At 40.4% G+C, this 23,253-nt stretch overlaps 1 protein-coding gene across 6 annotated transcripts; it reads right to left on the bottom strand.

Moving 5' to 3' along the window:
- Positions 1-858: 858 nt before the first annotated feature.
- Positions 859-22,782, bottom strand: LOC143854159 (ENHANCER OF AG-4 protein 2-like). Of its 6 annotated transcripts, none has more exons than XM_077363984.1 (12): positions 22,351-22,782; positions 21,447-21,523; positions 6,986-8,779; positions 6,368-6,890; positions 4,240-4,348; positions 3,973-4,085; positions 3,715-3,902; positions 2,607-3,192; positions 1,892-2,339; positions 1,560-1,655; positions 1,365-1,457; positions 859-1,228 (listed from the first exon to the last, which is right to left on the bottom strand). In XM_077363984.1, exons 1-11 carry the CDS (start codon positions 22,459-22,461, stop codon positions 1,378-1,380), a joined length of 4,125 nt encoding a protein of 1,374 aa, XP_077220099.1. In that variant the 5' UTR covers positions 22,462-22,782; the 3' UTR covers positions 859-1,228; positions 1,365-1,377. The 6 variants fall into 6 exon arrangements, with proteins under 6 accessions (XP_077220099.1, XP_077220100.1, XP_077220101.1 ...); XM_077363985.1 differs by having other exon boundaries at positions 859-1,217; XM_077363986.1 differs by having other exon boundaries at positions 1,365-1,448.
- Positions 22,783-23,253: the final 471 nt, after the last annotated feature.

The following is a 23,253-nucleotide window of genomic DNA, read 5'->3' as shown; positions in this document are numbered from 1 at the left end:
CAGCAGGGAAAGGTTGAGGGAGAAGGGAAAACAACAGGGAAAAGAGAAGGGACAGCAAGGTTGCAAGGCAGCAAACTAGAGCGAAAAGGGGAAAACAAGAGGAGTGCAAGGTGTTGGAACACAACCTAGATGGAGGAAGAGGAGAGTATGGTTGCAACCGCGGCAGAAATGAGGATAGATGCTGTAATCAACAGCAAAAATAGCAGAATAGGGCAGAGATATAAGGAAGAATGGCTGGAAAACGGTGGCAGTTGTGGTGCTTCAGCAGCGGGGAAAATAGAGGGGGGAGGCAAAGTGAGGAGGAAAAGGGGGAGATAGATGGAGAAAGTGAGTTGCAGTCCTGCGTCTGAGGGCAGGCCGAGATTGAAGAGAGATGGAAAATAAAGAAAGAGAAGAGGAGGAAGGAGAAGAAAGAAACCGAGAAGAGAGGGTGGCTTACCTTGTGGCTGGAAGAGATTGTGGGGGGGGGGGGGGGTTATTAAGGAGACTTGGGGGTTTTAAGTGGTGGGCCCTGCTAAGCCTCCAACAAAAGTCACTTAAGTGATAGAATGGTGGGCCCTTTCTATGGCCTATAGTGCGGGCTACGGATAAAAAGGAAAACAAATGGGGAATGAAGTGGGTCCACCCTAGGTGATCTGTACAGCCTTCACATCTAGGATAGATAAACTCAACTCAACTCAACAAAGCCTTTGTCCCAAACTAGTTGGGGTCGGCACATCTAGGATAAATAAGTGCTAAAAAAATAAAAAATAAACAAATCCAAAAAAAATGCTGCTAAAAAAAGAAATCAAGCCTAACTAATCGTGTCTTTCTCCAATAAAGCTAAATCAATCAATCAATCGAGTGGGCTAGATCACATCAACTTCCAAAAGCATATTTATTAGACTGTTTTTTTTTGCATGTATCACCATTTATTACCGAAATTCATGCTTGTATTTGTACATACAAAACTACACATCCGTAGGTAGGAATAAATTCTTTTGGGATTGTGTGACTGTTAAAGTTAACCAGGGGCAATGAATACAAAAATACAAAATTACAAAAAGGTGTCAAAATACGAGCTTACACTCAGCAGTGATAGGCCTGGGATGCAGTTGCCATGAAAAATTGCTATAAACAGAATCCTGCCAAGCGTCCCCGCTAGATCTCAACACCGTCATCTAGTGCATAAGGCTATTTCAAAGCAAAACAAATACCTCCTTCTTAAGCCCACATGTCTGAAAAAGTACTATAAAAAGAAAGCACTCGTTAGTACAAAAATTCGAGTTATAAAACAACCGGTAAGGATTCAGCAAGGAAAAGAAATGAGAGGGACAATTACTTTTGAAAAAAGAAAAGAAAAGAAAATGCCATAAAATTCAAACCTGAGAATAATTCTTAAGCTGACCTCCAACAATTAAGAGCAGAGATATCTGGCCTGCATTGTAAGATCTGGGCAACACCACGACCTGAAGGTACTACAAACACACAATCATTAATAGTTTATAATTGGTAAATAAGAGAAGTACTACTGCGAAAAAAAAATTCAACATAGCACAGCAGTGCAAGTCAATGCCTACCTGGAATTGGAACTCCGGATGCGAGAGGGTTATGTAGAGGAAGTTGAAAACTCATAGGATTAATAAATGGTCTTTCCACAGGTGAACGGAAGAATCCTGCCATGAGAAACGATTATCTCCTACATGTTTAATATGGTGGTTGAACTTCCCAAAAGGACTAGAATTGCAATCACATGCCAATAATCAATGGAGAAAGATATATACCAGGATCTAACCTTGATAGCGCACATACTTTGATCTTAACTAATGAGTATGAAGCAAAGATTGATATATTTCATGAGCATGAACAATTCTGGAGATCTATGACCTTCATTAGAAGAGACACCACATACCTTCCTGGACAAAAGGTGCCGCAGAACATGATGGTGCCCTCCCTCCAGCCACCAAAACACTATGCTGATAATTATCTGGACTAGTCCCCCAATGATCATCAGAGACATACTGCCGTCGTCCCTTAGGATTGGATTGCAAAGAGTAAGGATTGTATGGTTTGTGTGGTTTGTGAGCATGTTGTAGGGCTGCGGGCTTAACGTATGATGATGGTGGATGTGCATGGGGAATGGGATGGCAAGGTCTCCGTTGGAAAGATGTGTTACCTGATTGAAACTGTTGGTTGGGATGAGAAGCTTGTGGCCGTAAATGCATGTCATCAAGACCATGTTCAAATGATCTCGAGGAACCATAGCCGGGCACATCATGTGTATGGCAGATCGCTGTCGTCAAAAAGCAAGGCGACTGCTGTGGAACCATTTCGCTTTTCACGGCAGCATTAACATTGCCCTGAGGAAAAGCATCTCCAATCATTTGCAGAAGTTGGATTCACCGTGCACAAAAAACAGAGGCTATAACATTTGGGATTTGCTAGGGACCATCGCGGAACGGCTATTGCATGAGTGCAGCCACCTCAGATGAATTAAATGAATAAGAAAAAATCTGAGCCTATGTGGCTGCATTCTCATGCAACAACCGTTAAGCGATGGTCCCTAGCAAATCCCATAGCATTTATATACATGAAAGAAAAACCAAACAAACAACCTATAAACTTACACTTGGGATCCAGCAATATTCTTGAGATGTAGAAGGATGAGACCACACAAATGGTGGTGAAGTAGAAAGCAACTGTAACAGAGGCAGGGGTAGTGCTGGTGGAGGCGGTCCTGATGGTAGAGGAGGAAGTGATGGTAGAGGCGGAGGTGGTGGAGGCGGTGATGGAGATAATGGTGGGGGTGGAGGAGGTGGTGAAGGAGGAAATGGTGGGGGCGGAGGTGGAGAATCTAGAGGTAATGGCGGAGAACCCAAAGGTAGAGGCGGTAGCTCAGTGAGACTGTGTGACACTGACTCTGAAGTCCGCTTCTGAGGTTCCAGTTCATAAGAACCATTCCTGGTTATGGCTCTTTCATCTTTAGACGATGCAGATACATCTTCCATTTCAAGCTCTCCATCCACCTCCTCTAAAATGTGTCTCTGCCTATCACTTGGAGTAACTGCGCATGTTTCTAGCTCCTCTAAAGCACTGGCAGCTTCCACTGGGGATTCATAACCAGTATCCTTGCATAAACTGCTGGGAAGATTATCATCTTCTTCGTCGAATGCACGAGAAGATAAAAATCCAGGCAACTGAAATGTCGCATTGCTGGAAAAAATAACAAAAAGGTAAGAAAAAAAATAGAAATTTATGTAATAGAACTTTGTGTTATCATTACAACAAGCAGTAGCTAATAAAAATAGAAGAACTACATATGCTATATGGATACCAGTAAAATCCCCATTCCTCAAAAACAAGGTTTGAAAACAAAAAAGGATAAATGATTTATGAAGCGAAAAGAAAGTTGATATGAAAAACCAGGAACCTAACAAATGCCTTCGCGCTCTAGTGGTGAAGAGCGTCCTTTAGTGAGGGAAGGTCACATGCTATATAGTCTCATTGCTGTCAGGTTTCTGTCTTCCTCAACCGTCTTACATAACAAAAGAATAAGGGGGGGAAATAAACAGGAACCATTGCCCATTAAAAGTAAGTGTATATATTTGAAGTTTACAGGATACGAAGTAAACCCTTTGAACAAGTTCATCCTCAAGCTAGTCCGACATTAACTCATACCATCTATCCATAAAAAAAGGCATGGAATAAAAAATCAAAATAAAAATTGGTGCACACCTCCCATACTCATCAACAAGCATGCCTTCCATTTCTCTAATCGGATCGTCTACAGCACGCTCGGCATGAGATGGGCATCTAAGAGAAAATCCAGCAGTCTTATCATCATTTGAAACTCCGATGTCATCCATATAGCGACGAAGAAGAGATTCAGGTAGGATTTTCCGCTCAAGCCATAACCTCAAAACCTGAGACGAGACAACTAGTTATCATCGTAAAACTAAAGAGATCCTTTCACGCCAAAAGAACTATTATTACCTTGTGACATTGCCGACGATTCTCACGAGCACCAGCTCCGGGTGGAGCGGCAGCGCCTAAAAGACGTGGCAATGCTGCTTGTACGGTAGGAATGTAAGAGGCTCCTGCAATGCCTGAAGAAATATCAAACAGCCATTAAATGTATACTTGATCCATTTTTTATCATAAAACCTCAAAGAATGATTATATCTACATCCTCAACAAAAGCAACTGAATAGAAAAGTGGTCATGAGACAAAATGTGATCCCACAGTTCGAAGGTACATACCTTTCTGACTATGTGAACATTGTGTGATAGAATCCACAAGAAAGAAAAGATCAACTCTACGATGGAAACTGGGTTCATTCTCCAAATTCCGGATGAGGAGTTCCACAACCTGTGTGCAATCAAGGATTTAGACTCTTGATTCCCTCCAAAAGCAGAGTGCACATTGCCAATGCAGACTGAATTCAACACAAGGAACCCATATTAGAACAACAAATGAAGACAGTAATCTCGGGTATAAGCCTTCAATGACAAATTTAATGTTTCTTCTTTCATGAATTTCAGAAAATAAAATTCTGAAATCTCTATTGCCAATTGTAAGCTGATGTCTCATACACTGCACAACCACCAACTATTAGCAGATGGCAGGAAAAAGTAACTTTCAGAATATCACATTCACGAGGGTAAACTCCAATTGTTTTAACATAAATAGATGAGCACCATGGAAATTATTATAGAAGATTAAATGAAGTCCTTGTTGCTGAGAGAATTATGTTACAATACAGGAATTTAGTTCAGATTCAAGTTTAAGAAAATAGGGATTGAATGAACTCAAGAAAATTTCCCCGGCTCGGAATTCTTTATTTGGACTTTTCTTCACCAATCTAGAGCAAACCCAAAGCATTCCCCCCTGGGAATAGTAAACAACAAGAAAGATTGATAAATGCTGCTGCAAGTTTAGAAGAGTGAAGATGAAAAGAAACGAGTACAAAGAAAACCACACGGAAAAAAGTGAATTGGTCTATCTGAAACAAAAGAGCTCACAATATTATGGAAATAGAAGGTTCATTCATTATTTATTACAAATGCAAATTAACCACAAACAAAACAACAATGAAAGAAGTTAAAATTGATCTATGTGAACCAATCGAGTTAAGCATCATATTAAAATTTCAACACTTCAGTCCTTTTACATTATATACCTGGAATTCGTAAATGATGTTCAACATTGTAACCATCAACAGGAATGGGGTGAATACGAACTTCTCAAGTGGGCGCTTTTAAAATATTCTATAGTTTTAACCGAGGTTTTAAATTTCGGTTTCCGCTTTGACCGCCATGAAAACAGAAACATTTAGGTTTTGGTTGGAAATTTCGGTGAAAATCTTGTAAAATCACAGAAACATATGAAAACATATGCGAATGATAGAATTTTAAGATGAAACTTTAAGAAATGCTAGAATAAGCATAAATACACACATAGAAACCATCACACAAGCAAGATAGCCATCCATAATGGTTTAACAACATCAAACACCAGGTGACATGCATTGTCGAGTATGTCTTATAATTCAGCACATACCATATTTCACAAATAATTCATATAAAGATTTGGGATTTGCTAAGGTCCATCGCAAAAGGCTTTTCGCGGCTGGTCTGTCGCACGTCAGATCAGCCACCTCATGAATGGAGACAAAAGCTGTTGTCTTCATTCACGAGGTGGCTGGTCTGACGTGCGACAGACCAGCCGCGAAATGACTTTTGCGATGGATGCTAGCAATTCCCTAAAGATTTATATATAATGCATACAACACATTTCAAATGCAATTCATATAAATATAATTATATAACACATACTGATACAGTGTATCACAATATACTTACGTTTTGGTTTCGGTATATGTTTCAATGAAGATGGAAACAGAAACATTTTGGTTATTTCGTGTGGTTTTCGGAGGAAATTTAAAATCATGGGTTTAAAGAGTGTTAACTTACCAACTTCTCCAAAAGCTTAAGCTGTTGGACAAAGGCGTTATTTATCTTTTATACTTTAACACTCCCCCGCACGTGTGGCCCACTTGGCAAACACGTGGCACATGTGGTCCCACTTTGGGCCGACCATCACATGTGGATTTTTGCTATCCGGGAGGTTTGAACTCGAGACCTTTGGCTATGATACCATGTGAACTTACCAACTTCTTCAAAAGCTTAAGCTGTTGGAGAAAGGCGTTATTTATCTTTTATACTTTAACGCTCCCCCGCACGTGTGGCCCACTTGGCAAACACGTGGCACATGTGGTCCCATTGGCTCTGATACCATGTTAGATTACTTCTAACAAAGAGGCAATTTAAAATGATGAGGAAAACAATCGGAGCAAGGAAAATAAATATACAATGATAATAAGCTCACCTCACTGGCGATGCCATACTTGGCACAGTTGATAGCAAGACGGGTTGCACGTCCAATACTTTCTTTTGTCCTAGACAATGTCTCAATCATTCCTTCAAAAGCATCACGAGCAACAGCTGCTTCGGTACCACCACTCAATGAACCCCCATATGCTCGGTATCCTGGACTATCTCTGCCCTCATATTCTTCAAAACCTATTTCATTTTGTGATAAAAGCTGGAGGTCATGAGCTGATGGAGAAGCTAAAGATGTCTGACCATAGAACCCCTTCATATTTTGTCGTATAACAATGGGGGACAAATAAGGCTGAACACTAGAAATAGGGCTAGGGCTCCTCCCCTGGGCCACAGGCGGGGTGGAAACAAAAGAAGGAATAGTGTTGTCAAGTGGTAGAGTTTGAGAGTGAGCTTGTCTCCTCTTTGCCTGAGCAGCTGCAATAAGATGCTTCATAGACGTAAAAGAGTCTGCGAATTTGGAATCCTTCAATGAAGTAGCCACTTTCTCATCTTCCACAACTTCAAAACTGCGATAGGAAAAAGCATTATATTCAAATTACAAACACCGGGACAAATAAATAGTGGATTATTTTTTAAAGTAAACTGTGCAAGTTCTACATACCGTTCCCCAAGCAAAATATCTTTCTCAGTACTGTGTTCCACTGATCCAGCAATGCCAGGCCTCAAATTGGCCTTTGTGGTAACCTTCAATTTGTCAGATGAGGCGGTTGGCTTGTTCCTTTGTGTCATCACATGGTTATGAGAATGGTTTAAAATCTCAGAAGCCGGACTAGAACCTTTAGACGATCCAACCTGGAACTTATTCACTGTAGAAGTAACCAAGATTTTAAGCTGGGGTTTGATGGCTTTATGCTCAACCTGCTTGGTTTTATTAACCAACCCAATGGAGTGGTTTGGTGAAAGGATGGTTGGTCTAACCTCCTTGGAAGTTAATCTCTGAGGTTCTAGCTTCCCAGGACTATGGGAAACATTTGCTTCCATACCTCTTTTTGGCCTCTTCTCTTCAGTTTGCTGTGGACTTGGCAAAATGGATTGGCTCAGAATTTTGACAGGTGATATCCTATCCTTAGAAGGCCTGCCATCAAGTCCCTCTGGACTATAATTTCTTGCCACGTCATCTATAACATTTAATCGAGAATGATCAGGACTTTCTCGGTGCATATTGTTAGAGTGACCAGAATCCGACACATTCGAAGCCACTGTTTTCAAAATGCTCGCAGATCCTCTGTGAACTGGAGTTTTACACTCTCCTGCATCCTCTACATCATCAAATGGATAAACTAATCTCCTCCTAGACCGGTCTTTAGTAACAGGGGACCTATTGAAGTCAGAAGTTGACTTGTCATTTTTCAATACGTCGTAATGTTTTCCAGTTATTTCTCCAGAAGCTCTACTTGCACAATCAGACATTGCCTCCAATGCCCGGCGACGGCGCTTTGTTAAGGGTAGTCCAGCCTCATCACCGGATAAGTGGCTTCCAACACTATGTGTTTCAGTTCTCAATACCAAACGACACTCAGCTTTGACACGTGATGTAAATTTCTTACTTTCAAAAAGTTTCCCTGACCTCTTAGCCATATTATCATCCCCAGCCACAAGCTTAGATCTTTTGACCGGACGCAGGTCTTCAAGGGTAGCCATCTTGTCTTTTCTATTACTGAGCTGGATCCTCTTTTTCCTGCAATCTACAGAAGATAACCCTGTGCCATTGTCCTCTGCAGAATCCTCTAATGTTTTTTTCTTATGATAACGGGCCCCATGAGAGTTATCTCCTTCTCTCAAATGTTTTTTTACTTTCGGAAAGTTATTGGTTTTCTTTCCGCTGTCGACATCTGTATCTGATTTTGAAACATACGGAGAGGATTCTCTTGTACTGCCACATAAATAACCTTTTTCTTGCACAGATTTGAACATGAGTTCATCATTCGAGTGTTCATTATTACCTTCTGTCCCTTCGTTTGCTAAGCATGAGGCTTCATTGGCTGTTTTATTACCTATCTCAACAGACAAATCTGGAGAAGAGTTGGGCTCCGCATTATGTGAAATACTGTGCTTTATATCGATAGATAGAGGGTCACTACTGGTCCGTGAACAGAGTTCCAACCCATGAACCTCGTCATCTGGGTCGTCCTTATTAACACTTGCCCTCCATTTAACCATCTTGACCTCGTCTTTTAAATCGGCCACTTTATGATGTTCTACACAACCAAGGGCTGTTCTGTCAATATCCTCTCCAGAATCGCCTGAATTTTCCTGTTGCAATTCTTCAAAAGCCTCACAGATCTCCTTCACGGCATGGGAAAAATAATTAACAGTCTTCACTTGACACCGAGCTGACAACTTATTCTTTGCTTCCTTAGTAAATGCTTGAATATCAGCTGGGGCAACAAAAGCACTGCATGAAAAAGAAGAAATGGACAATTTACAAGCAAGAACCAGTACCATCAAGTTGTTAAAATGTAAAAGCAAGTGGCAAAGTTCAAAAAATGGAAAGTCGGAAGAAAAAATTAAAATGATGTATAAGGCAGTATAAATTACTTTCAACCCCTTGTCATCATTAAAAAGTTGCATCAAAATGCTCCAAAAAAAAGTGTCCTTTAAATAATATTTGAATATTCTCAGCTGGAAGGCATTATGAACAAGATTTCCGTTCTGTAATAAACTGAATTTCATAGAACTGGAAAATAGTTCCTCAAAATATCAAGGTCAAATGCAAAATTTGTGGAGTCGAACGCAAAATTTGGGAACACATCTCATAAGTTATTTGGCTTATTCCTTTGTTATCAGTTTTCTACGATGCCCATTTTCAATCGCACGTCTGAAGATTGACCAGACACTGATTAGATGCCCTTTGCTCAGGGAATGTTTGCATTGCTTTTCCATCTGAATCCAAGCTGCTCATATTGCTTGGGAATTTGGGATATGAGCCAAATAACCATTCCATGTCACTTTTAGACTTGCGCGTCCAAATGAACTGAAAGCTTCATGTAAGCCTTGAAAAGAGCTACTCCTTGGAAAGCAGTGCTACATGGATATATGCCAAGTCTCTTAAGTTTCGAAAAGTGTTCTAAAATGCTTCAACGCAAAAATAAATCAATTGATGAGTAAAAATAAAGGGAAATGTTATCAGCACTGTTGTATTTTGATGAGGGCACTCCTCACTTCATTAAAAGTACGGTATGGCCCGCACCATAAGATGATCCAAACCATCCATTAGATGGGCCACAGCCTAAATAGGTTGTACCCCAAAAATCATTTCCATAGGTTGATCCTAACCTTCCGATCTATAGAGGGTTAGGATCAACCCTCTAACATTCAGATCGGAGGGTTAGGATCAACCTATGGAAATGATTTTTGAGGCACAACCTATTTAGGATGTGGCCCATCTAATGGACGGTTTGGATCATCCAATGGTGTGGGCCATACCGCACTTTTAATAAAGTGAGTAGTGCCCTCATCAAAATGCAGTAGGGCTGATAACATTTCCCGAAATAAATTACAAGAAAAATATTATAAAAAGAAATTGGAATTTGCAAAAAAATGTAAATATAATTCCAATAAATGCCAATTTAAATATCTTTTTTTTTAATGGTACCAATTTCATTATCTTTAAACTAAAAAAACAATTCATAATTAGAAATGGGATTGATATCTACACGCCCAACCCATTAATATTCCATGATAATATCTTCATGATGAAACTGTTCTTTTCTGACCTCTCTCACTGGGACAACTCCGACCTCCATCAACTTTTCCATTCGATCTTAGATTTTTTTTCGCTACCCCATCATAATTGATGTCTCATTTTAGTCTAACCTGCTCCTGGAGCATTTTTCTCGCCGCTTCCAAGCTGGGACTATCAGACAAGTCTCTAAATTGAAACTCCCTCTCCTCAGCTTGTATGAAGTTTGAACTAAGGTTACCAAAGCAGAAATCGAAGGCTCTCAGGACGGTGGGAAGCGGGAAGGGTCAAAGAATTTTTTTAGGGAAATGATATCCCCCCCCCAAAAAAAAAAAAAAACGGTTTCTGTGAGAATGTTTCACTGCTTGAGGATAAATTCACCCCCTTTCAGGTATTTCTTTGCCTTTAAAACTTAACAAATAATATTAAAGGGGGGGATTTTATCCGTCAGAGGGGGGGAAATATCATTCCCCTTTTTTTAATAGTTAAATATTTTTAAAAAAAATTCAAAAATTACTTAAAAATATAAGAAATAATTATATGAAGCAAATATTTAAAAAATACTTTTTTATTAAAAGATCCAACATTTACTTAAAGGAAAATCACTATCAACTGAAATGCCAGTGTTGACCAGTCTTTTGACCAGTGCCTGACAAGAAAAAAAAACTTAGAGACCAAATTACGAGATTTTTTTACCAGACTTTTAAGATTTAATAATGTTTGGACATGATAGAATTTATGAATTTTTAAAATTGGAAAAATACCCCATCGTTTGGAAGTTAAGATTTTGACCCGACCCATTTTTTCCGAATTTGTACTAGAACTGGAAAGTTGACTTCTTATCCTTTTAGATTTGGGTCTTGAAACTATTTTTAATAGATTCAAATGGTTTACATGTAAATCTTAAGTAAATGGGCAATAAAAATAGTAAAGGCGTTTACTTAAATGACTTTACAAGTAAATACTATGAAGAGGAAGAAAAGAGGACCAGCAAGAGACAAGGAGCGTGTAGATAGGATACGCGCTTCCCATATAAAGGGATACGCATTTCCCATAGAGTGGGAATCGCATTTCCCACGTTTCCGAAATGGGATTCCCAAAAATTGGGGAATCGAGAAGATTCCCGTTTCCGAATCGCGTTTCGGGGAATCGTGATTCCCCCTTCTGAGTAGTGATTCCTGCTTCCTTGGTCTGAACAAACCCCTTAGACTTTCCTCAAGCCCAACATAAGCCAACCCTAGAATCTTACTAGTTGCTAGGATGTGATTGACAAAATTTTCAACTATCTCCCCTCTTGAACCGTGCCACGCAATCGGCGGAACATCTGATTACTGATGCAGAACCAAAGCCATACCATTCTCATCAGACCCAATGACAGCCTCGTCAAGCACACAGACCCCACCGATATCCATTCCAACCCCTTTTAGCTATTCTGGATCACCCATTTCTCTTTGACTCAAAGAAGGGTCTGAGGATGGCACGTCACAGAAGCTCAAAATTGGATATGGGGATTCTACATCTGGGGAATTATCCTTGATGCTTGTGACCGGCCCTGTACCCTACAAAACACCATAGAGAGAGTTAGATCCTATAAAGAACTCATAGAAAGAACAATTGATACCTTCTAGAAAACGGATGAGAAGGATCTGGTGCTGGAGCTCCTTTAATGCTTGGAAATCCGAAAGGTGAGGGGAATGGATTAATTGGTCCGGAATCATCCGCTGCCCACTCTCCAGATAGACGAATCCTCCCACTAGACTTTCGAGAAGAATGATAAGGGTTGTCTATGCTCCCTGACACCTAGAAATCATAGAAGATGAAGAGGCATCCATCTTCAACCCCGGTCTCATGCTCGCTTGAAGCAGGAAATCTCCAGTGATTCGGAGCTTACTTGCATAAATATCAAAAGATAACTTTAGAGGTGCACCGGAAACATTTGACTGCCCCAGTTCCCTTCCAAAGGATCTCTCAGATGAATCCACGAAGCCATCGCGAGATGGGTTGCGGATCCACTAAAACATTCAAGTCCGGCCCTACAGCCCAAGGCCCACTCAAGCCCGCCTTTAGGGGGGTAAACGAGCCGAGCCGAGCTTGGCCCAGCTCGGCTCGGCTCGGTTAGGCACGCAAGTCTTACCGAGCTCGTTAATGGGCCAATTGGGCCCCAAAATCCGACATATTTTGGGCTTTTTTGGACCTGTCCTATACAATCAAATGATTCAAATTAAATACTTACAAAACCTGTAAGGGATTTAGGGTTATAACTTATAAAATTATATATATAATATGAGAAAACGGTTTCTACACACTAGTGTAGATAAGTTATCTACACACTAGCTTAAAATACAGTGGGGGCCCACATTGTTTGGGTGATCCATAGCATTCATTTGATGGGCCCTCACATAGATAGGGTGTGCCTAAAAAATCAGCTTCATAGGATCATCCTAACCCTTCGAACCATGGAGGCAAAAAATGGACAAATTTGTGAAGGTTTATACACGTCCATTTTACCTCCACAAATCGTAGGGTTGGGATGATCCTATGGAGCTGATTTTTTGTGGACACCCTATCTATGTGAAGGCCAATCAAATGAATGGTTTGGATCACGCAAACAATATGCCCTCCACTGTATTTTAAGCTAGTGTGTAGGTAACTTTTTTTTTTTTTTTGAATGGTAACAGAATATATTAAAAGAAGACTGAGGAGGTCCCCCTTACAATATAACGACACTCTTACAAGACACGAGGATCTTATACAATCCCAGAAAAATCACTTAGAGCGGAAGAAAATCAAAAGGTTCAAGAACCTGCTTCGATACTCCATCTTTTGCCAACTTATCTGCCACAGCATTAGCAGATCTTCTCACATGCTGAAATGGTACCGGACATCCTTCTAAGAGGTCTTTCATCTCATCAAAGAAATGGAGGAATCTCCACGGAGTACACCTAGGGCCCCTGAGCCATCTTATAACATTAAGCGAATCACCCTCTACAATACAACTGCCTAATCGATCCCTATCCAAACTCAGAATGCCTTGGTGCACAGCTCTTACCTCCGCTTCATTCGAATCTGCTGTTCCAATTGGGCCAGAAAAAACCTTAATGACCTCACCGGCACAGTCTCTCAATACGCCGCCAATCCCAGCAGGGCCAGGATTACCCAAACTTGAGCCATCGAAATTTAATTTTACTAGGCCCTCAGGGGGAGGGCACCAAAGCTGAGAAGTTACATTAAGCATCTCCTGACTATTACATACTACGCCCCAACCCTCCCACAAGTCGAAGGCCGAAACAAATCGGAAGAGCGGAAGAGCCCGAGCCCAAGAGATAGTAAGAGAAATGGCCTTGATGAATAGAAAATAAGGAGATTTAGATTTCCCTTCGAAAACTCTAGTGTTCCTTTCAGTCCACATAACCCCTAGTGTGTAGGTAACTTATCTACACTTGTGTGTAGAAACCGTTTTCTCATATAATATAATATATATATGAGAATAGTGTTCCTGCACAGCTGCTCAGATAGCTTATCTGAGCAGCTGCTTCAAAAACTCATGTGGCTCACATTTTTGCGGTGATCCAAAGCATTCATTTGAAAGGCCCTTCCATGGATAGGGTATGTACCAAAAATCAGCCCTATAGGATCATCCTAACCCAATTAAAGGTAGAAGGGAAAATGGACAGACATTGTTTCTGACCATTTTTTCCCTCCACAAATGGCAGGGTTAGGATGATCCTAAAGGGCTGATTTTTGGTACACACCATATCCATGGAAGGGCCTTCCAAATGAATGCTTTGGATCACCCAAAAAATGTGGGGCCACATGAGTTTTTGAAGCAGCTGCTCGGATAAGCTATCTGAGCAGCTGCGCAGGAACACCTCTCTCTCTCTCTCTCTCTCTCTCTCTCTCTCTCTCTCTCTCTCTCTCTCTCTCTCTCTATATATATATATATATATATATATATATATATTAAATTCTTAACGAGCCTTAACGAGCCGAGCTGAGCCGAGCCGAGCTTGGCCTGGCCTAGCTCGGGCTCGTTAAGGATTCGAGCCGAGCTCGAGCAAGCTTTCGAGCCTGAGCCCAAACTGACACCCCTACCAGCCTTTGAAGAGTTGCTTATACTAAAGCAAACTATAGAGTGATCTCGCCCGTTTATTTTATCTTGATGTTAATCTCGAATACTAGGACAGTTGTTCTCTGATCCTTCCGATGCTTTTGCAAAGAATATATCCAAGCTGCAAATCAAGCTTTCGAATATTGTCTCTCTAGGATATGACTTATCCCAATCAAGAGACGACAATTGTCAACACCCTGCAGCTGTGGAAAAACTTGAGACACACTCCATCATCCTAGGATCGGCAGGAAATCCCATATGTCGCTACAAATGGGAGAGAATGTGCCAAAAGACGCTGCTTTGAAGAAGATTCCAGAAATTCAAAATTGAGAGCGCTCTCAAAAGCAGCTAGAGTTTGGAAGATCTAGGCGCAACCTAGAGTTTGTGAGTTCGATTGGGCAGCGTTGCTCGGCCGAATTCAGACGGTCGACTTCCTGCGAGAGCAAGAGATGTTGATAGTAGACCATTGTGTGCTCTGTAAATCAGCAGGAGAATTAGTGGATCATATCTTTCTGCATTGCAGTTTTGCTAGGGAGGTGTGGAGCAGCATTTTACATAGATTTGGAATGTGTTGGATGTTTCCATCAACACTTTCAGATCTATTAAAGGGGTGGTCGTTGGTGCCTTGGAAGAAAAAAGGCAAGATTCTTTGGAATGTTTGTCTTTTGGCTACTTTAGGCTACTTTATGGGTGCTTTGGAAAGAACGTAATGACAGGGTCTCTGAGGCGATGTAAAATCCTCGGCTTACTTAATTGTGAAAGTGATCGCACCAACAGTTGCTTGGGTGAAATTTATCCATTCCTTTAAGTTTGTCTCGGCTTTTGATCCATGGAATGGATGGAGGGAGATTTGCCTCAGTTCACAGCAGCGTCAAGAGATTGTTCAAAATTGGGCCCCCCCTCCTCTAGGCTTCTTGAAGCTAAATTTCGATGGTTCAAGCTTGGGGAACCCAGGACCTGCTGGAATTGGAGTTCTTAGGGATGAGGGAGGCATAGTCTTATGGGCATTTGCAGGGCCTATCGGTATCGCAGGTGCAAGTGAGGCGGAGGTGTGTGTTGTTCATCAAGTTATCACATGCTTGGACAAGGAATGCTTGGATAGGGTGATTGTGGAGGGCGACTCTCTCAATGTCATCCGTTGGCTTAGAGGTTCCAGTGTGCCTCCCTGGAGATTCGTGCACTGGTTCGAACCGTGTGGATGGGTCTTCGATTGTCATTAATCACGTTAGAAGATCTGCCAATAGTGCGGCTGACAGACTAGCAAGGGCGGGCACAGATAAACAGGGTCTTGAGTTGTTCGATTTCCTCCCTCCTTGATTCGGTTGTCTTTGTTTATTTTCTTTTGTTTTGTTTATTCTCATGATGTTATTGTACATTTCTTGGGTTTGATCATCTCGGTACTCCCTTTTTCTTGAATGAAAATCCACTACCTTTCAAAAAAAAATCTACACGCCCAAAGTCATTAACAACAATCCTGATTTTTGTCGTTTGGTAACATCCAAGGGCTAGAGCGGTAGTAGTTTCCCTAGTTGGTTAACCTTTAACATAATAAAAATAAATAAAAGGAAACCCTTCTATCCCATTGATGGTCCCCTTTTCTCTTCTTTTTCCCCTTCTTTCAAATCTGTAATAAGCAGCTCCACAACAGCAACACCACACCACCCAACCAACCACATCTAGCTAGATGAGCAAAAAATCCATTTCATCCTATAACGAACAAGGGAAAGCATGTCCTCCGACTCCGTTGATACCCACGCCTTTCTCTTCTTTTTACATGCTTCATCTTTCGATATATAATTATATTTTTCAAGTAAATTTATATTCTTGTCAAAAACTTACGAGCCACAAGTCGAATCGAGTCACGAGTCATAAAATTAAGAAATTGAGTCATGAGTCGAGTCATCTACCTAACTATTATCCTTCATTATTTCTCCCCACTTTTCCAAAAATTGATTGCATGTCTTTGTCAACGGAGTACCTATCTCCTTTAAAATAAAAAAATTTTAAATAAATTATTCAAAACTTTGAAAGATCTTCTCTACAATTCTAATTGTATCTCTATACATGTGCATACCAATTTTTTTTTCTTTTTTATATTATTTTATTGGGTTTCAATGGTAAAAAATTTGACAAGTTGCAGGTTTTAAATATATGATGTTTGCTCATTGTAACTTAGCTTAAATTTATTTCAGTATTGTATTTGTATTTTATGGTTTACAATTTTGGTATTTTCAAGATTTTATTATTTTTTAATTTCTGTAAAAGGAAATCATTACTCGTTCGAGTTGCCATGTGCGTGTGAGCGTGTCAACCCGCCCAACTCAAGAAATGTGGTTCAAACAAGTCAAGCCCAAGTCACGGTTTTACAACCTTGCTCTCCCTCATGAAGTCTTACCTCTCCAAATTCATAACTTCCCGAAGGTGTTGCAGATGATTCACTAAACTTGGATTAATATCAAAATATGGTGTTGGATTTCCCTCAGTTAAGGTAGTTCATCCAGAAATTCTTCTAGAATGACGTCCATAAATTATCTAATCAAGGGTTCTCCTCTGGTATATTAGTTTTAGTGTTGAACCAACTTCTTCCTTACGCATAACAAGATACATCCTCCTCTAATTCTTTCATCAAATCACATATGGAAATAAGATTGTGCTCCTCCCTTGGGATTTTGGTGATGTCTACTTCCTCATGCGAAAAAGCATTGCTTCCAAGTTATCTTTATAGGTTTTCTTGTACCCATGATGAATGCTCTTATGATCATAATGATATGGTTAACCCAACAACACATCACTTCCTCATTGCGAAAAAGCATTGCTTTCAAGTTATCTTTATAGGTTTTCTTGTACCCAGGATGAATGCGCTTGGGCGAGAGTAGTAATAGGATGGGTGACCTCCTGGGAAGTCCTCGTGTTGCACCCCTGTCACTTTTACTTTTCAGAAGAAAAAAAAATGCTCTTATGATTATAATGACATGGTTAACCCAACACATAACATAAATCCATCTCTCCTATACTAACATCAAATAGGATCTCATCTTATACTTCTTCCCTATAGGAAGGCAACCAAACAATGCTTGCTTACCTTCACCTCGCTCCCTTCTTCAGTGGAAGATCTGGCTTCATCTTCAAATTCAGCTTGGCAAGAAGGGGCTTCATTTCTGCAACTTCCATAACGGTCAGGTTATACATTTCTTCCCACATCGCAACCAGTTTGAAAGATGTTATTCCCTAACCAATCATCATCCACGAACTTCCTTGGCGTAAACATCCATCTCCTGAGCACAAAAGCTTCTTGGTGATCTTCATATTATCAGGCTACTCATCTTCATAAACATTGGAGTCTTCTTCATATTATCTTCCCCCTTCAACATCAGTAGCCATGCCTACAATTTTCTTTTGAGGCATTCAGCTAAACTATTCTCCACACGTTTAGCAAATTACATTGGAACTTGAGGGCTCGAAATTCCTACAGATGGGTTGATTTTTCATTGCTTTGATACTTCGGGGACGGTTGGAGGTTGTGTCCTATTGCGCACCCCCCCCCCCCCCCCAACGATCAATAGGCAATCAGGTGCATTTGATGTGGGGAAGTGTAATAAAAGTCGGATCTGTGCTAATTTTTGAGCAAAAATGGGGTTCGAGAAAGAGGAGGGGGGTATTCTCAATTGACTGTGGTTCGAATTTAGTCAAGTCGGCCGAAGTCGAGTAAGTTTTATACTAAGTTTTATACTAGTTCCTTAACATTTCAATCGACATGAACTGGCATGCTTTGATGTCGAACAAAAATTAGGCCCACCGAAACCAACATCTGTCAGCCAAAGTTTAAATTCATGGTTGCTATTCAATTGTTTTCCTAGTCTCACCACATCTCCAAAAGGCCATAAGTACTGACAAGCCACTAGGTCCAAGATTGGCAATCAAGCCCATCAATGAACCATGTGGATTAATTGCTCTTTTGTTTCCAAAAATTCACTCTCTATAGATAAGTGATAAAACTCTTATTTCCAACAGTCGTCAGAGTATTAAGTTGGCAGAAGTTCCCCTAGTAATCACTTCTCCAAATTCGTTAAAATTGCAATCTTCGCTTTTCATCATCGAACGGAAACAACTTGGATCTGATCACACCATGTGGTTACATAAGACCTCAATTGGAGAGCTACGAGTTTGACTTTCTTATCTTCCACACCACCTGACCTCCATGGGCACTTAGTGCCAATTGAAAATCTGTCCTCGATGTTGAACACCATCAAGCTACAATATCTCCACCTTATATTAAGAGGCAACTCCTGGGATCAGCCTAATCATCAAACCCCTTTGACCTATGACAAAATAGTTGAGATAATATTGCTTTTCTTCCTCAAGTAGATACAGGACTCACTGATCAAGAGCATTAATCCCTTTTGTGCCCTGCTCAACAAGTTAAGTGCATGGATTAGGAAGGTTTTACGCAACTCCTACACCCCCACCACGCCTACTCCATCCATGTCATTATCAAGAACTCCCATACGAAGCAAGCATTGTTTAAAAACTCCCCGAGTCAATCATCAACACACTCGAGTCAAAAAGATTTTACCTTAGTTGAGTTCTTGTCCAAGCTCAAGTATGGCCGTACCAAGTCAATCAAAAACACCTTTGACACACCTGATTAATGAAAAGTTGACACAATTCATTGACTCGCCTGAATTGAATCAATTTACCTTGGTTGAGTTCTTTTCTAAGTTCGGTTTTTTTAACACTAGGAGCAAGGCCATCATAAAGAAGTAAAACTGTTTTCATGTTTTTTTTTATGAACGGTAGAGAATTGTATTAATATTGGGCATGTGCAGTTGGTTGGACTGCCTTGCGCGGTCGGAATATGCTGATTGTCAAACATCATGCCCTCTGCATTGAGGCAGGAGAGTCGGTGGATCACATGTTCATACATTGCAAACTGGCCAAGGAGGTGTGAAGTAGAATATTGGGTAGATTTGGGATTTCTCGATTTTCCCATCTTAGAAGCACGAAGTGGGTTCAGGAGCAAGGGCGGGGGCGGGGAACCGTGGGGTCAAGAAGAGTCTAAGGTTGGGAGTGTTGTGGGAGCGTTTATGTAATATTTTCTTTATATATTTTTCAAAATTCAAGTACACCAAAAAATAGTAATTTCTAACCATCTTCACATATATCTTTCAAATTTGAAGTACATCAAAAACTAGTAATTTCTAACCATCTTCATTTTTGTGCCCTCTTTCCTCATGCCTTCTGAAGATGCATTTGTTCTTGCTCCAATGAAGTACTTTGAAGAGTTGTAGGAGTTTAATACAAGGAAGTTGGTGATGAAGGGACTGATGGCGTAATAGGTGCGGGTTGGGAGCACCATGGGAGCGGTTCTCATCTCTTCAGGAGCGCCATGGGAGTGATCCCCGTCCCAAGGAGCGCAGAATCACGGTTCTGGCATGGGAGCGACACCCATGTGGAGGATTCATGCTTCTAAGGTTCCCATCCAAACTCACTGTACTCTTGGACAGTTGGCCATCGGTGCCTTTGAGGGGGACAAAAACAAAGATCCCATGGATGTATCATCGCTAGCAACAATATGGGTACTTTGAAAGGAGAGGAACGCGTGTGTATTTAGAGGTTTCGTGAAGAGTGTCTACTTCCTATGCCTGAAAATGATCACACTAACTATCTCATGGATGAGGATCATCCCGTGCTTCAGGTTTATGTCGGAGTTCAATCTGGAGATTTGCTTTAGTTCAAAACAGGAGACTTTGATAGTGCAGAATTGGAAGCCACCGGCCCAGTGTTTCATAAAGCTCAATTTCGACGATTCAAGTTTGGGACATCCAGGTCCCGTAGTAGTAGGTGGAGTTCTCAGAGACGAGAATGGATCAATGAAATGGGCGTTCTCCTATAGGGATCACTGATTACAGTGAAGCGGAAGTCAGAACCGCACATCAAGGCATCATTCTTCTAGAGAGAATCTATGGACCAAGTGTTAGTGGACGGAGACTTAATGTTATCTGGCGTCTAAAAGGCTCTCAGGCCTTTCCTTGGAGATTTGACCCCAATTTTTATGAAATCCGTAATCGAGTGGGGGTCTCAAGTATTTCATTTACCCACGTCAAGAGGTCAGCCAACGGCGAAGCGGACAGGTTTGCCAGATGTCGGCTTGCCAGAGACAGGATATCCAAGGAGAATTTGGAGCTATTTGACTATCTTTCTCTTTGAGCATTTTCTTCACTTGTTTCATCCTTTGTTTTTCACTTGTATTTCTATCTTCATCGTTGATTGCTTTTCTCGGTTGTATTGACCATCTCGGTCTCAGGATTATTTGCCCCTTTTTATTTAATAGATTTCTACCATTCCAAAGAAAAGAATTGTATTAATATGAAGAAGTAAACCTGTTTTCGTTAAATATCAACTATCCTCTGACCTTCCATCCCTTCGATTCAGTGGTGCAACGGACTAGATTGAGTAGAACATTCATTCTGATTGGAAGCCATAGTTACTAGAACTTGGGTCAAGAATTTAGAAAAAAATAATTAGTTCTAAGATGGAAATTGGGCAGAGTAATTTTGGAACTATAGCTACTGTGGGAAGCATCCTTAGAGGACCACATTTGATGATTAGTTAATTTCTAAGTACAGATTCCTAGGAATGGACCAGATAAGAGATTGTGCAAGTGGACAAGTAAGGGATGTTTGTCAATTGGATCTTTCTATATGGCATTGATCCATGGGGAAGTAGCGATGCTTCAAGTGTGGACCATGGAGTATAATACTATAATCCCCCTCCTATAGTAGTGGAGCACAACGATATAGCAGCATCAGACCAAATTCCCACTAGTAGTCATCTCTAACATTGGAGTCCGCATATCATAATCCTTTCCTTTAGTGGTGGCTTCATGCATAATTGGTCTTCAGGACCCTTTCCTTTGAATGTGGCATCCTATGACTAGCATGTACTTTGTAGAAGAAAAGGATCATCAGAATTTTGGAAGATCCAAAAATTTTAACCAGTGTTTTAGAAAATGTTAGTACCTACATTCATATGGGAGCCAACTAGCTAAGACATTTGTAGCGGATTTGTTTCGTGTTTTTCAGGGAGCTATTGTCCCTGTATGGTCATACTTCTCATTATCCTTTGTTATGAATAAAACCAAATCAAATAACCTTTAAAAAGCTAAATTTCAATAGGTTCAACTTTTCAGCGGCCAAAGGCATGATCAAATTCTACATTGCGGATCTTAGGTTGAACAAAAGTGATTAGAGGAGTCAATAAATGGAAACTTACATTTCAGAAGTTCCAAAGAACTCGACAAAATATTTCCTAGGATCTGGTGACCGGTCCCAATCTTCAGGCCTTCCAATCTGCAAAACCAAACAATATGTGATACCCAAACCCACTGAGAAAGACAAACAAATATATGGGTGGTTAGAAATAGTAGTCGTAGCTTAGAAAACCCTAAGAGAATGACGCCAGTGAAATTAAGAAAAATCCAAACCCTTACAAGGAGAATTTAAGACAACGAGAGTGGGAAAATTTACGGAAATATAGATTACACTATGAGACCCTAAACCAAACCACTAGGATACTAACAACTTTCTGATACGTCCAATCCAAAAAATAAATCACAGAAGCCAAAAAGAAAGGATGTAGAAGGCCAAAAGATCCCTGATAATTGGAGCAGTGGCAGGGAAATAGAATGATCAAAGGTCAAACAACAGTAGCATACTCTTAGGCCCTGTTTGGATTGATGGAATTTGCTAGAGAAGTTTGGAAAGGAAAAATATTTCTAAAATTTCCAACTTTTTATACACCCTTTAAAAAAATATATCATTTGAACCAACATATTCAATTTTTACTAATAGGGACCTACAATTTATGATAATATTCCTCGAAATTAACCATAATCATATCATTTCCCTCTAAATTGTGGAAAGAAAAAAGTTTTCCCAGGAAGAAATTTCCATGAGAGATGTTATTATTGCAATCCAAACAGGGCCTTAAAAAAAAAGGTACCCCAAGATAGAAAAACTGCAAAATTTGCTTTCATTTAATCTTTCCAAAAAAAAAAAAAAAGATGCAATTAACAAACAAACTGATTTTCATTAATACCATAACCAAAACCTTATCTCTCAATCAAAACACTGGTAATCAATCTAAACCAAAAACAGCAAAAAGGATGAAACAATACCTTCGCAGGCCAGGCAGGGAAACCTTTCACTTTTGCTAGAACCAGATCCCCCAAACTCAAAGGTTTCTTTGATTTTCCACAATTCGCTCCCTTTTTCCGCCCAGGAGCCATGGCCAAAGAAACCCTAAATCCAATTAAGAAACCCTAAATCCAATTACAACCTTGTTGCCAAGAAAACCTGAAAATTTTCACAATCTAATCCTTCTCCATATCATTTTGCAGAATTTATGCTCTAATAGTCCGGATCGATAACAATCGGCGAGGAATTAGGGTTTTGAATTTCAAGGGCAAAGATGGGACAGAGAGGAGAGAGACAGAAATAGAACGGAGAGAGAAATGCTGTGCATGGGAAATTGAAGACGGGTGAACTGAAGAGGGAATATGTTTGTGTTGGGCAATTGTGTCAGACGGTTTAACCCTGGTTTGTTGTGTCAATAGGCGATTATATAGTTAGACTCATCTGATTGGAAGAAAAATAGACAAGCCTTAAATTAAAATCAACTCCCCAGATGGATAAATCGACTCCCCATGTGCCTATCTCTCTCCTCTAACCTAGAGGAGAGAGAAAGACACATGGGGAGTCGATTTATCACTCCCCAAATTAAAGACCAATGTGGGGTCCACAGTAACTGACAAATGGAGGGGAGATTGTAATGCACATCCATTTGTGTGTTGGAGAAATGCTATTTGGGTTGTTCTCTATGGGATAGGAAGTCAATGACTCAGTGTAGTCAATCCCAGGGATGGATTAACCAAGGAATTATATCACAGAATAGTGTGAAACAACCAATTACTCCAAAGGTTTAAGCCAGTAGAGTAGGTGTTATTTAATCATTTATACTTCAACACTCCCATTCAAGTCTGACCCCTACTTTTTTTTTTTTTGGGTGCCGTGGATTTTTA

The sequence above is a fragment of the Tasmannia lanceolata genome, unplaced genomic scaffold (genome assembly GCF_043159265.1).
Source record: "Tasmannia lanceolata isolate RefF3 unplaced genomic scaffold, GAP_Taslan_0.1 ptg000020l, whole genome shotgun sequence".
NCBI lineage: Eukaryota > Viridiplantae > Streptophyta > Magnoliopsida > Canellales > Winteraceae > Tasmannia > Tasmannia lanceolata.
Note: the sequence above shows the minus strand (reverse complement) of the source record. Positions and strands in the feature narration are given on the sequence as shown.

Bases quoted from the DNA above. Each gene is read 5' to 3' on its own strand.
- LOC143854159 (XM_077363984.1), bottom strand. From the start codon at position 22,461: ATGGCTCCTGGGCGGAAAAAGGGAGCGAATTGTGGAAAATCAAAGAAA. The intron at 8,780-21,446 runs GTAAGTTTCCAT...TTTTTCATGCAG, and splicing joins TTCTTTGGAACTTCTGAAAT to TGCTTTTGTTGCCCCAGCTG. The intron at 1,458-1,559 runs GTAGGCATTGAC...GTGTGTTTGTAG, and splicing joins ATCCGGAGTTCCAATTCCAG to TACCTTCAGGTCGTGGTGTT.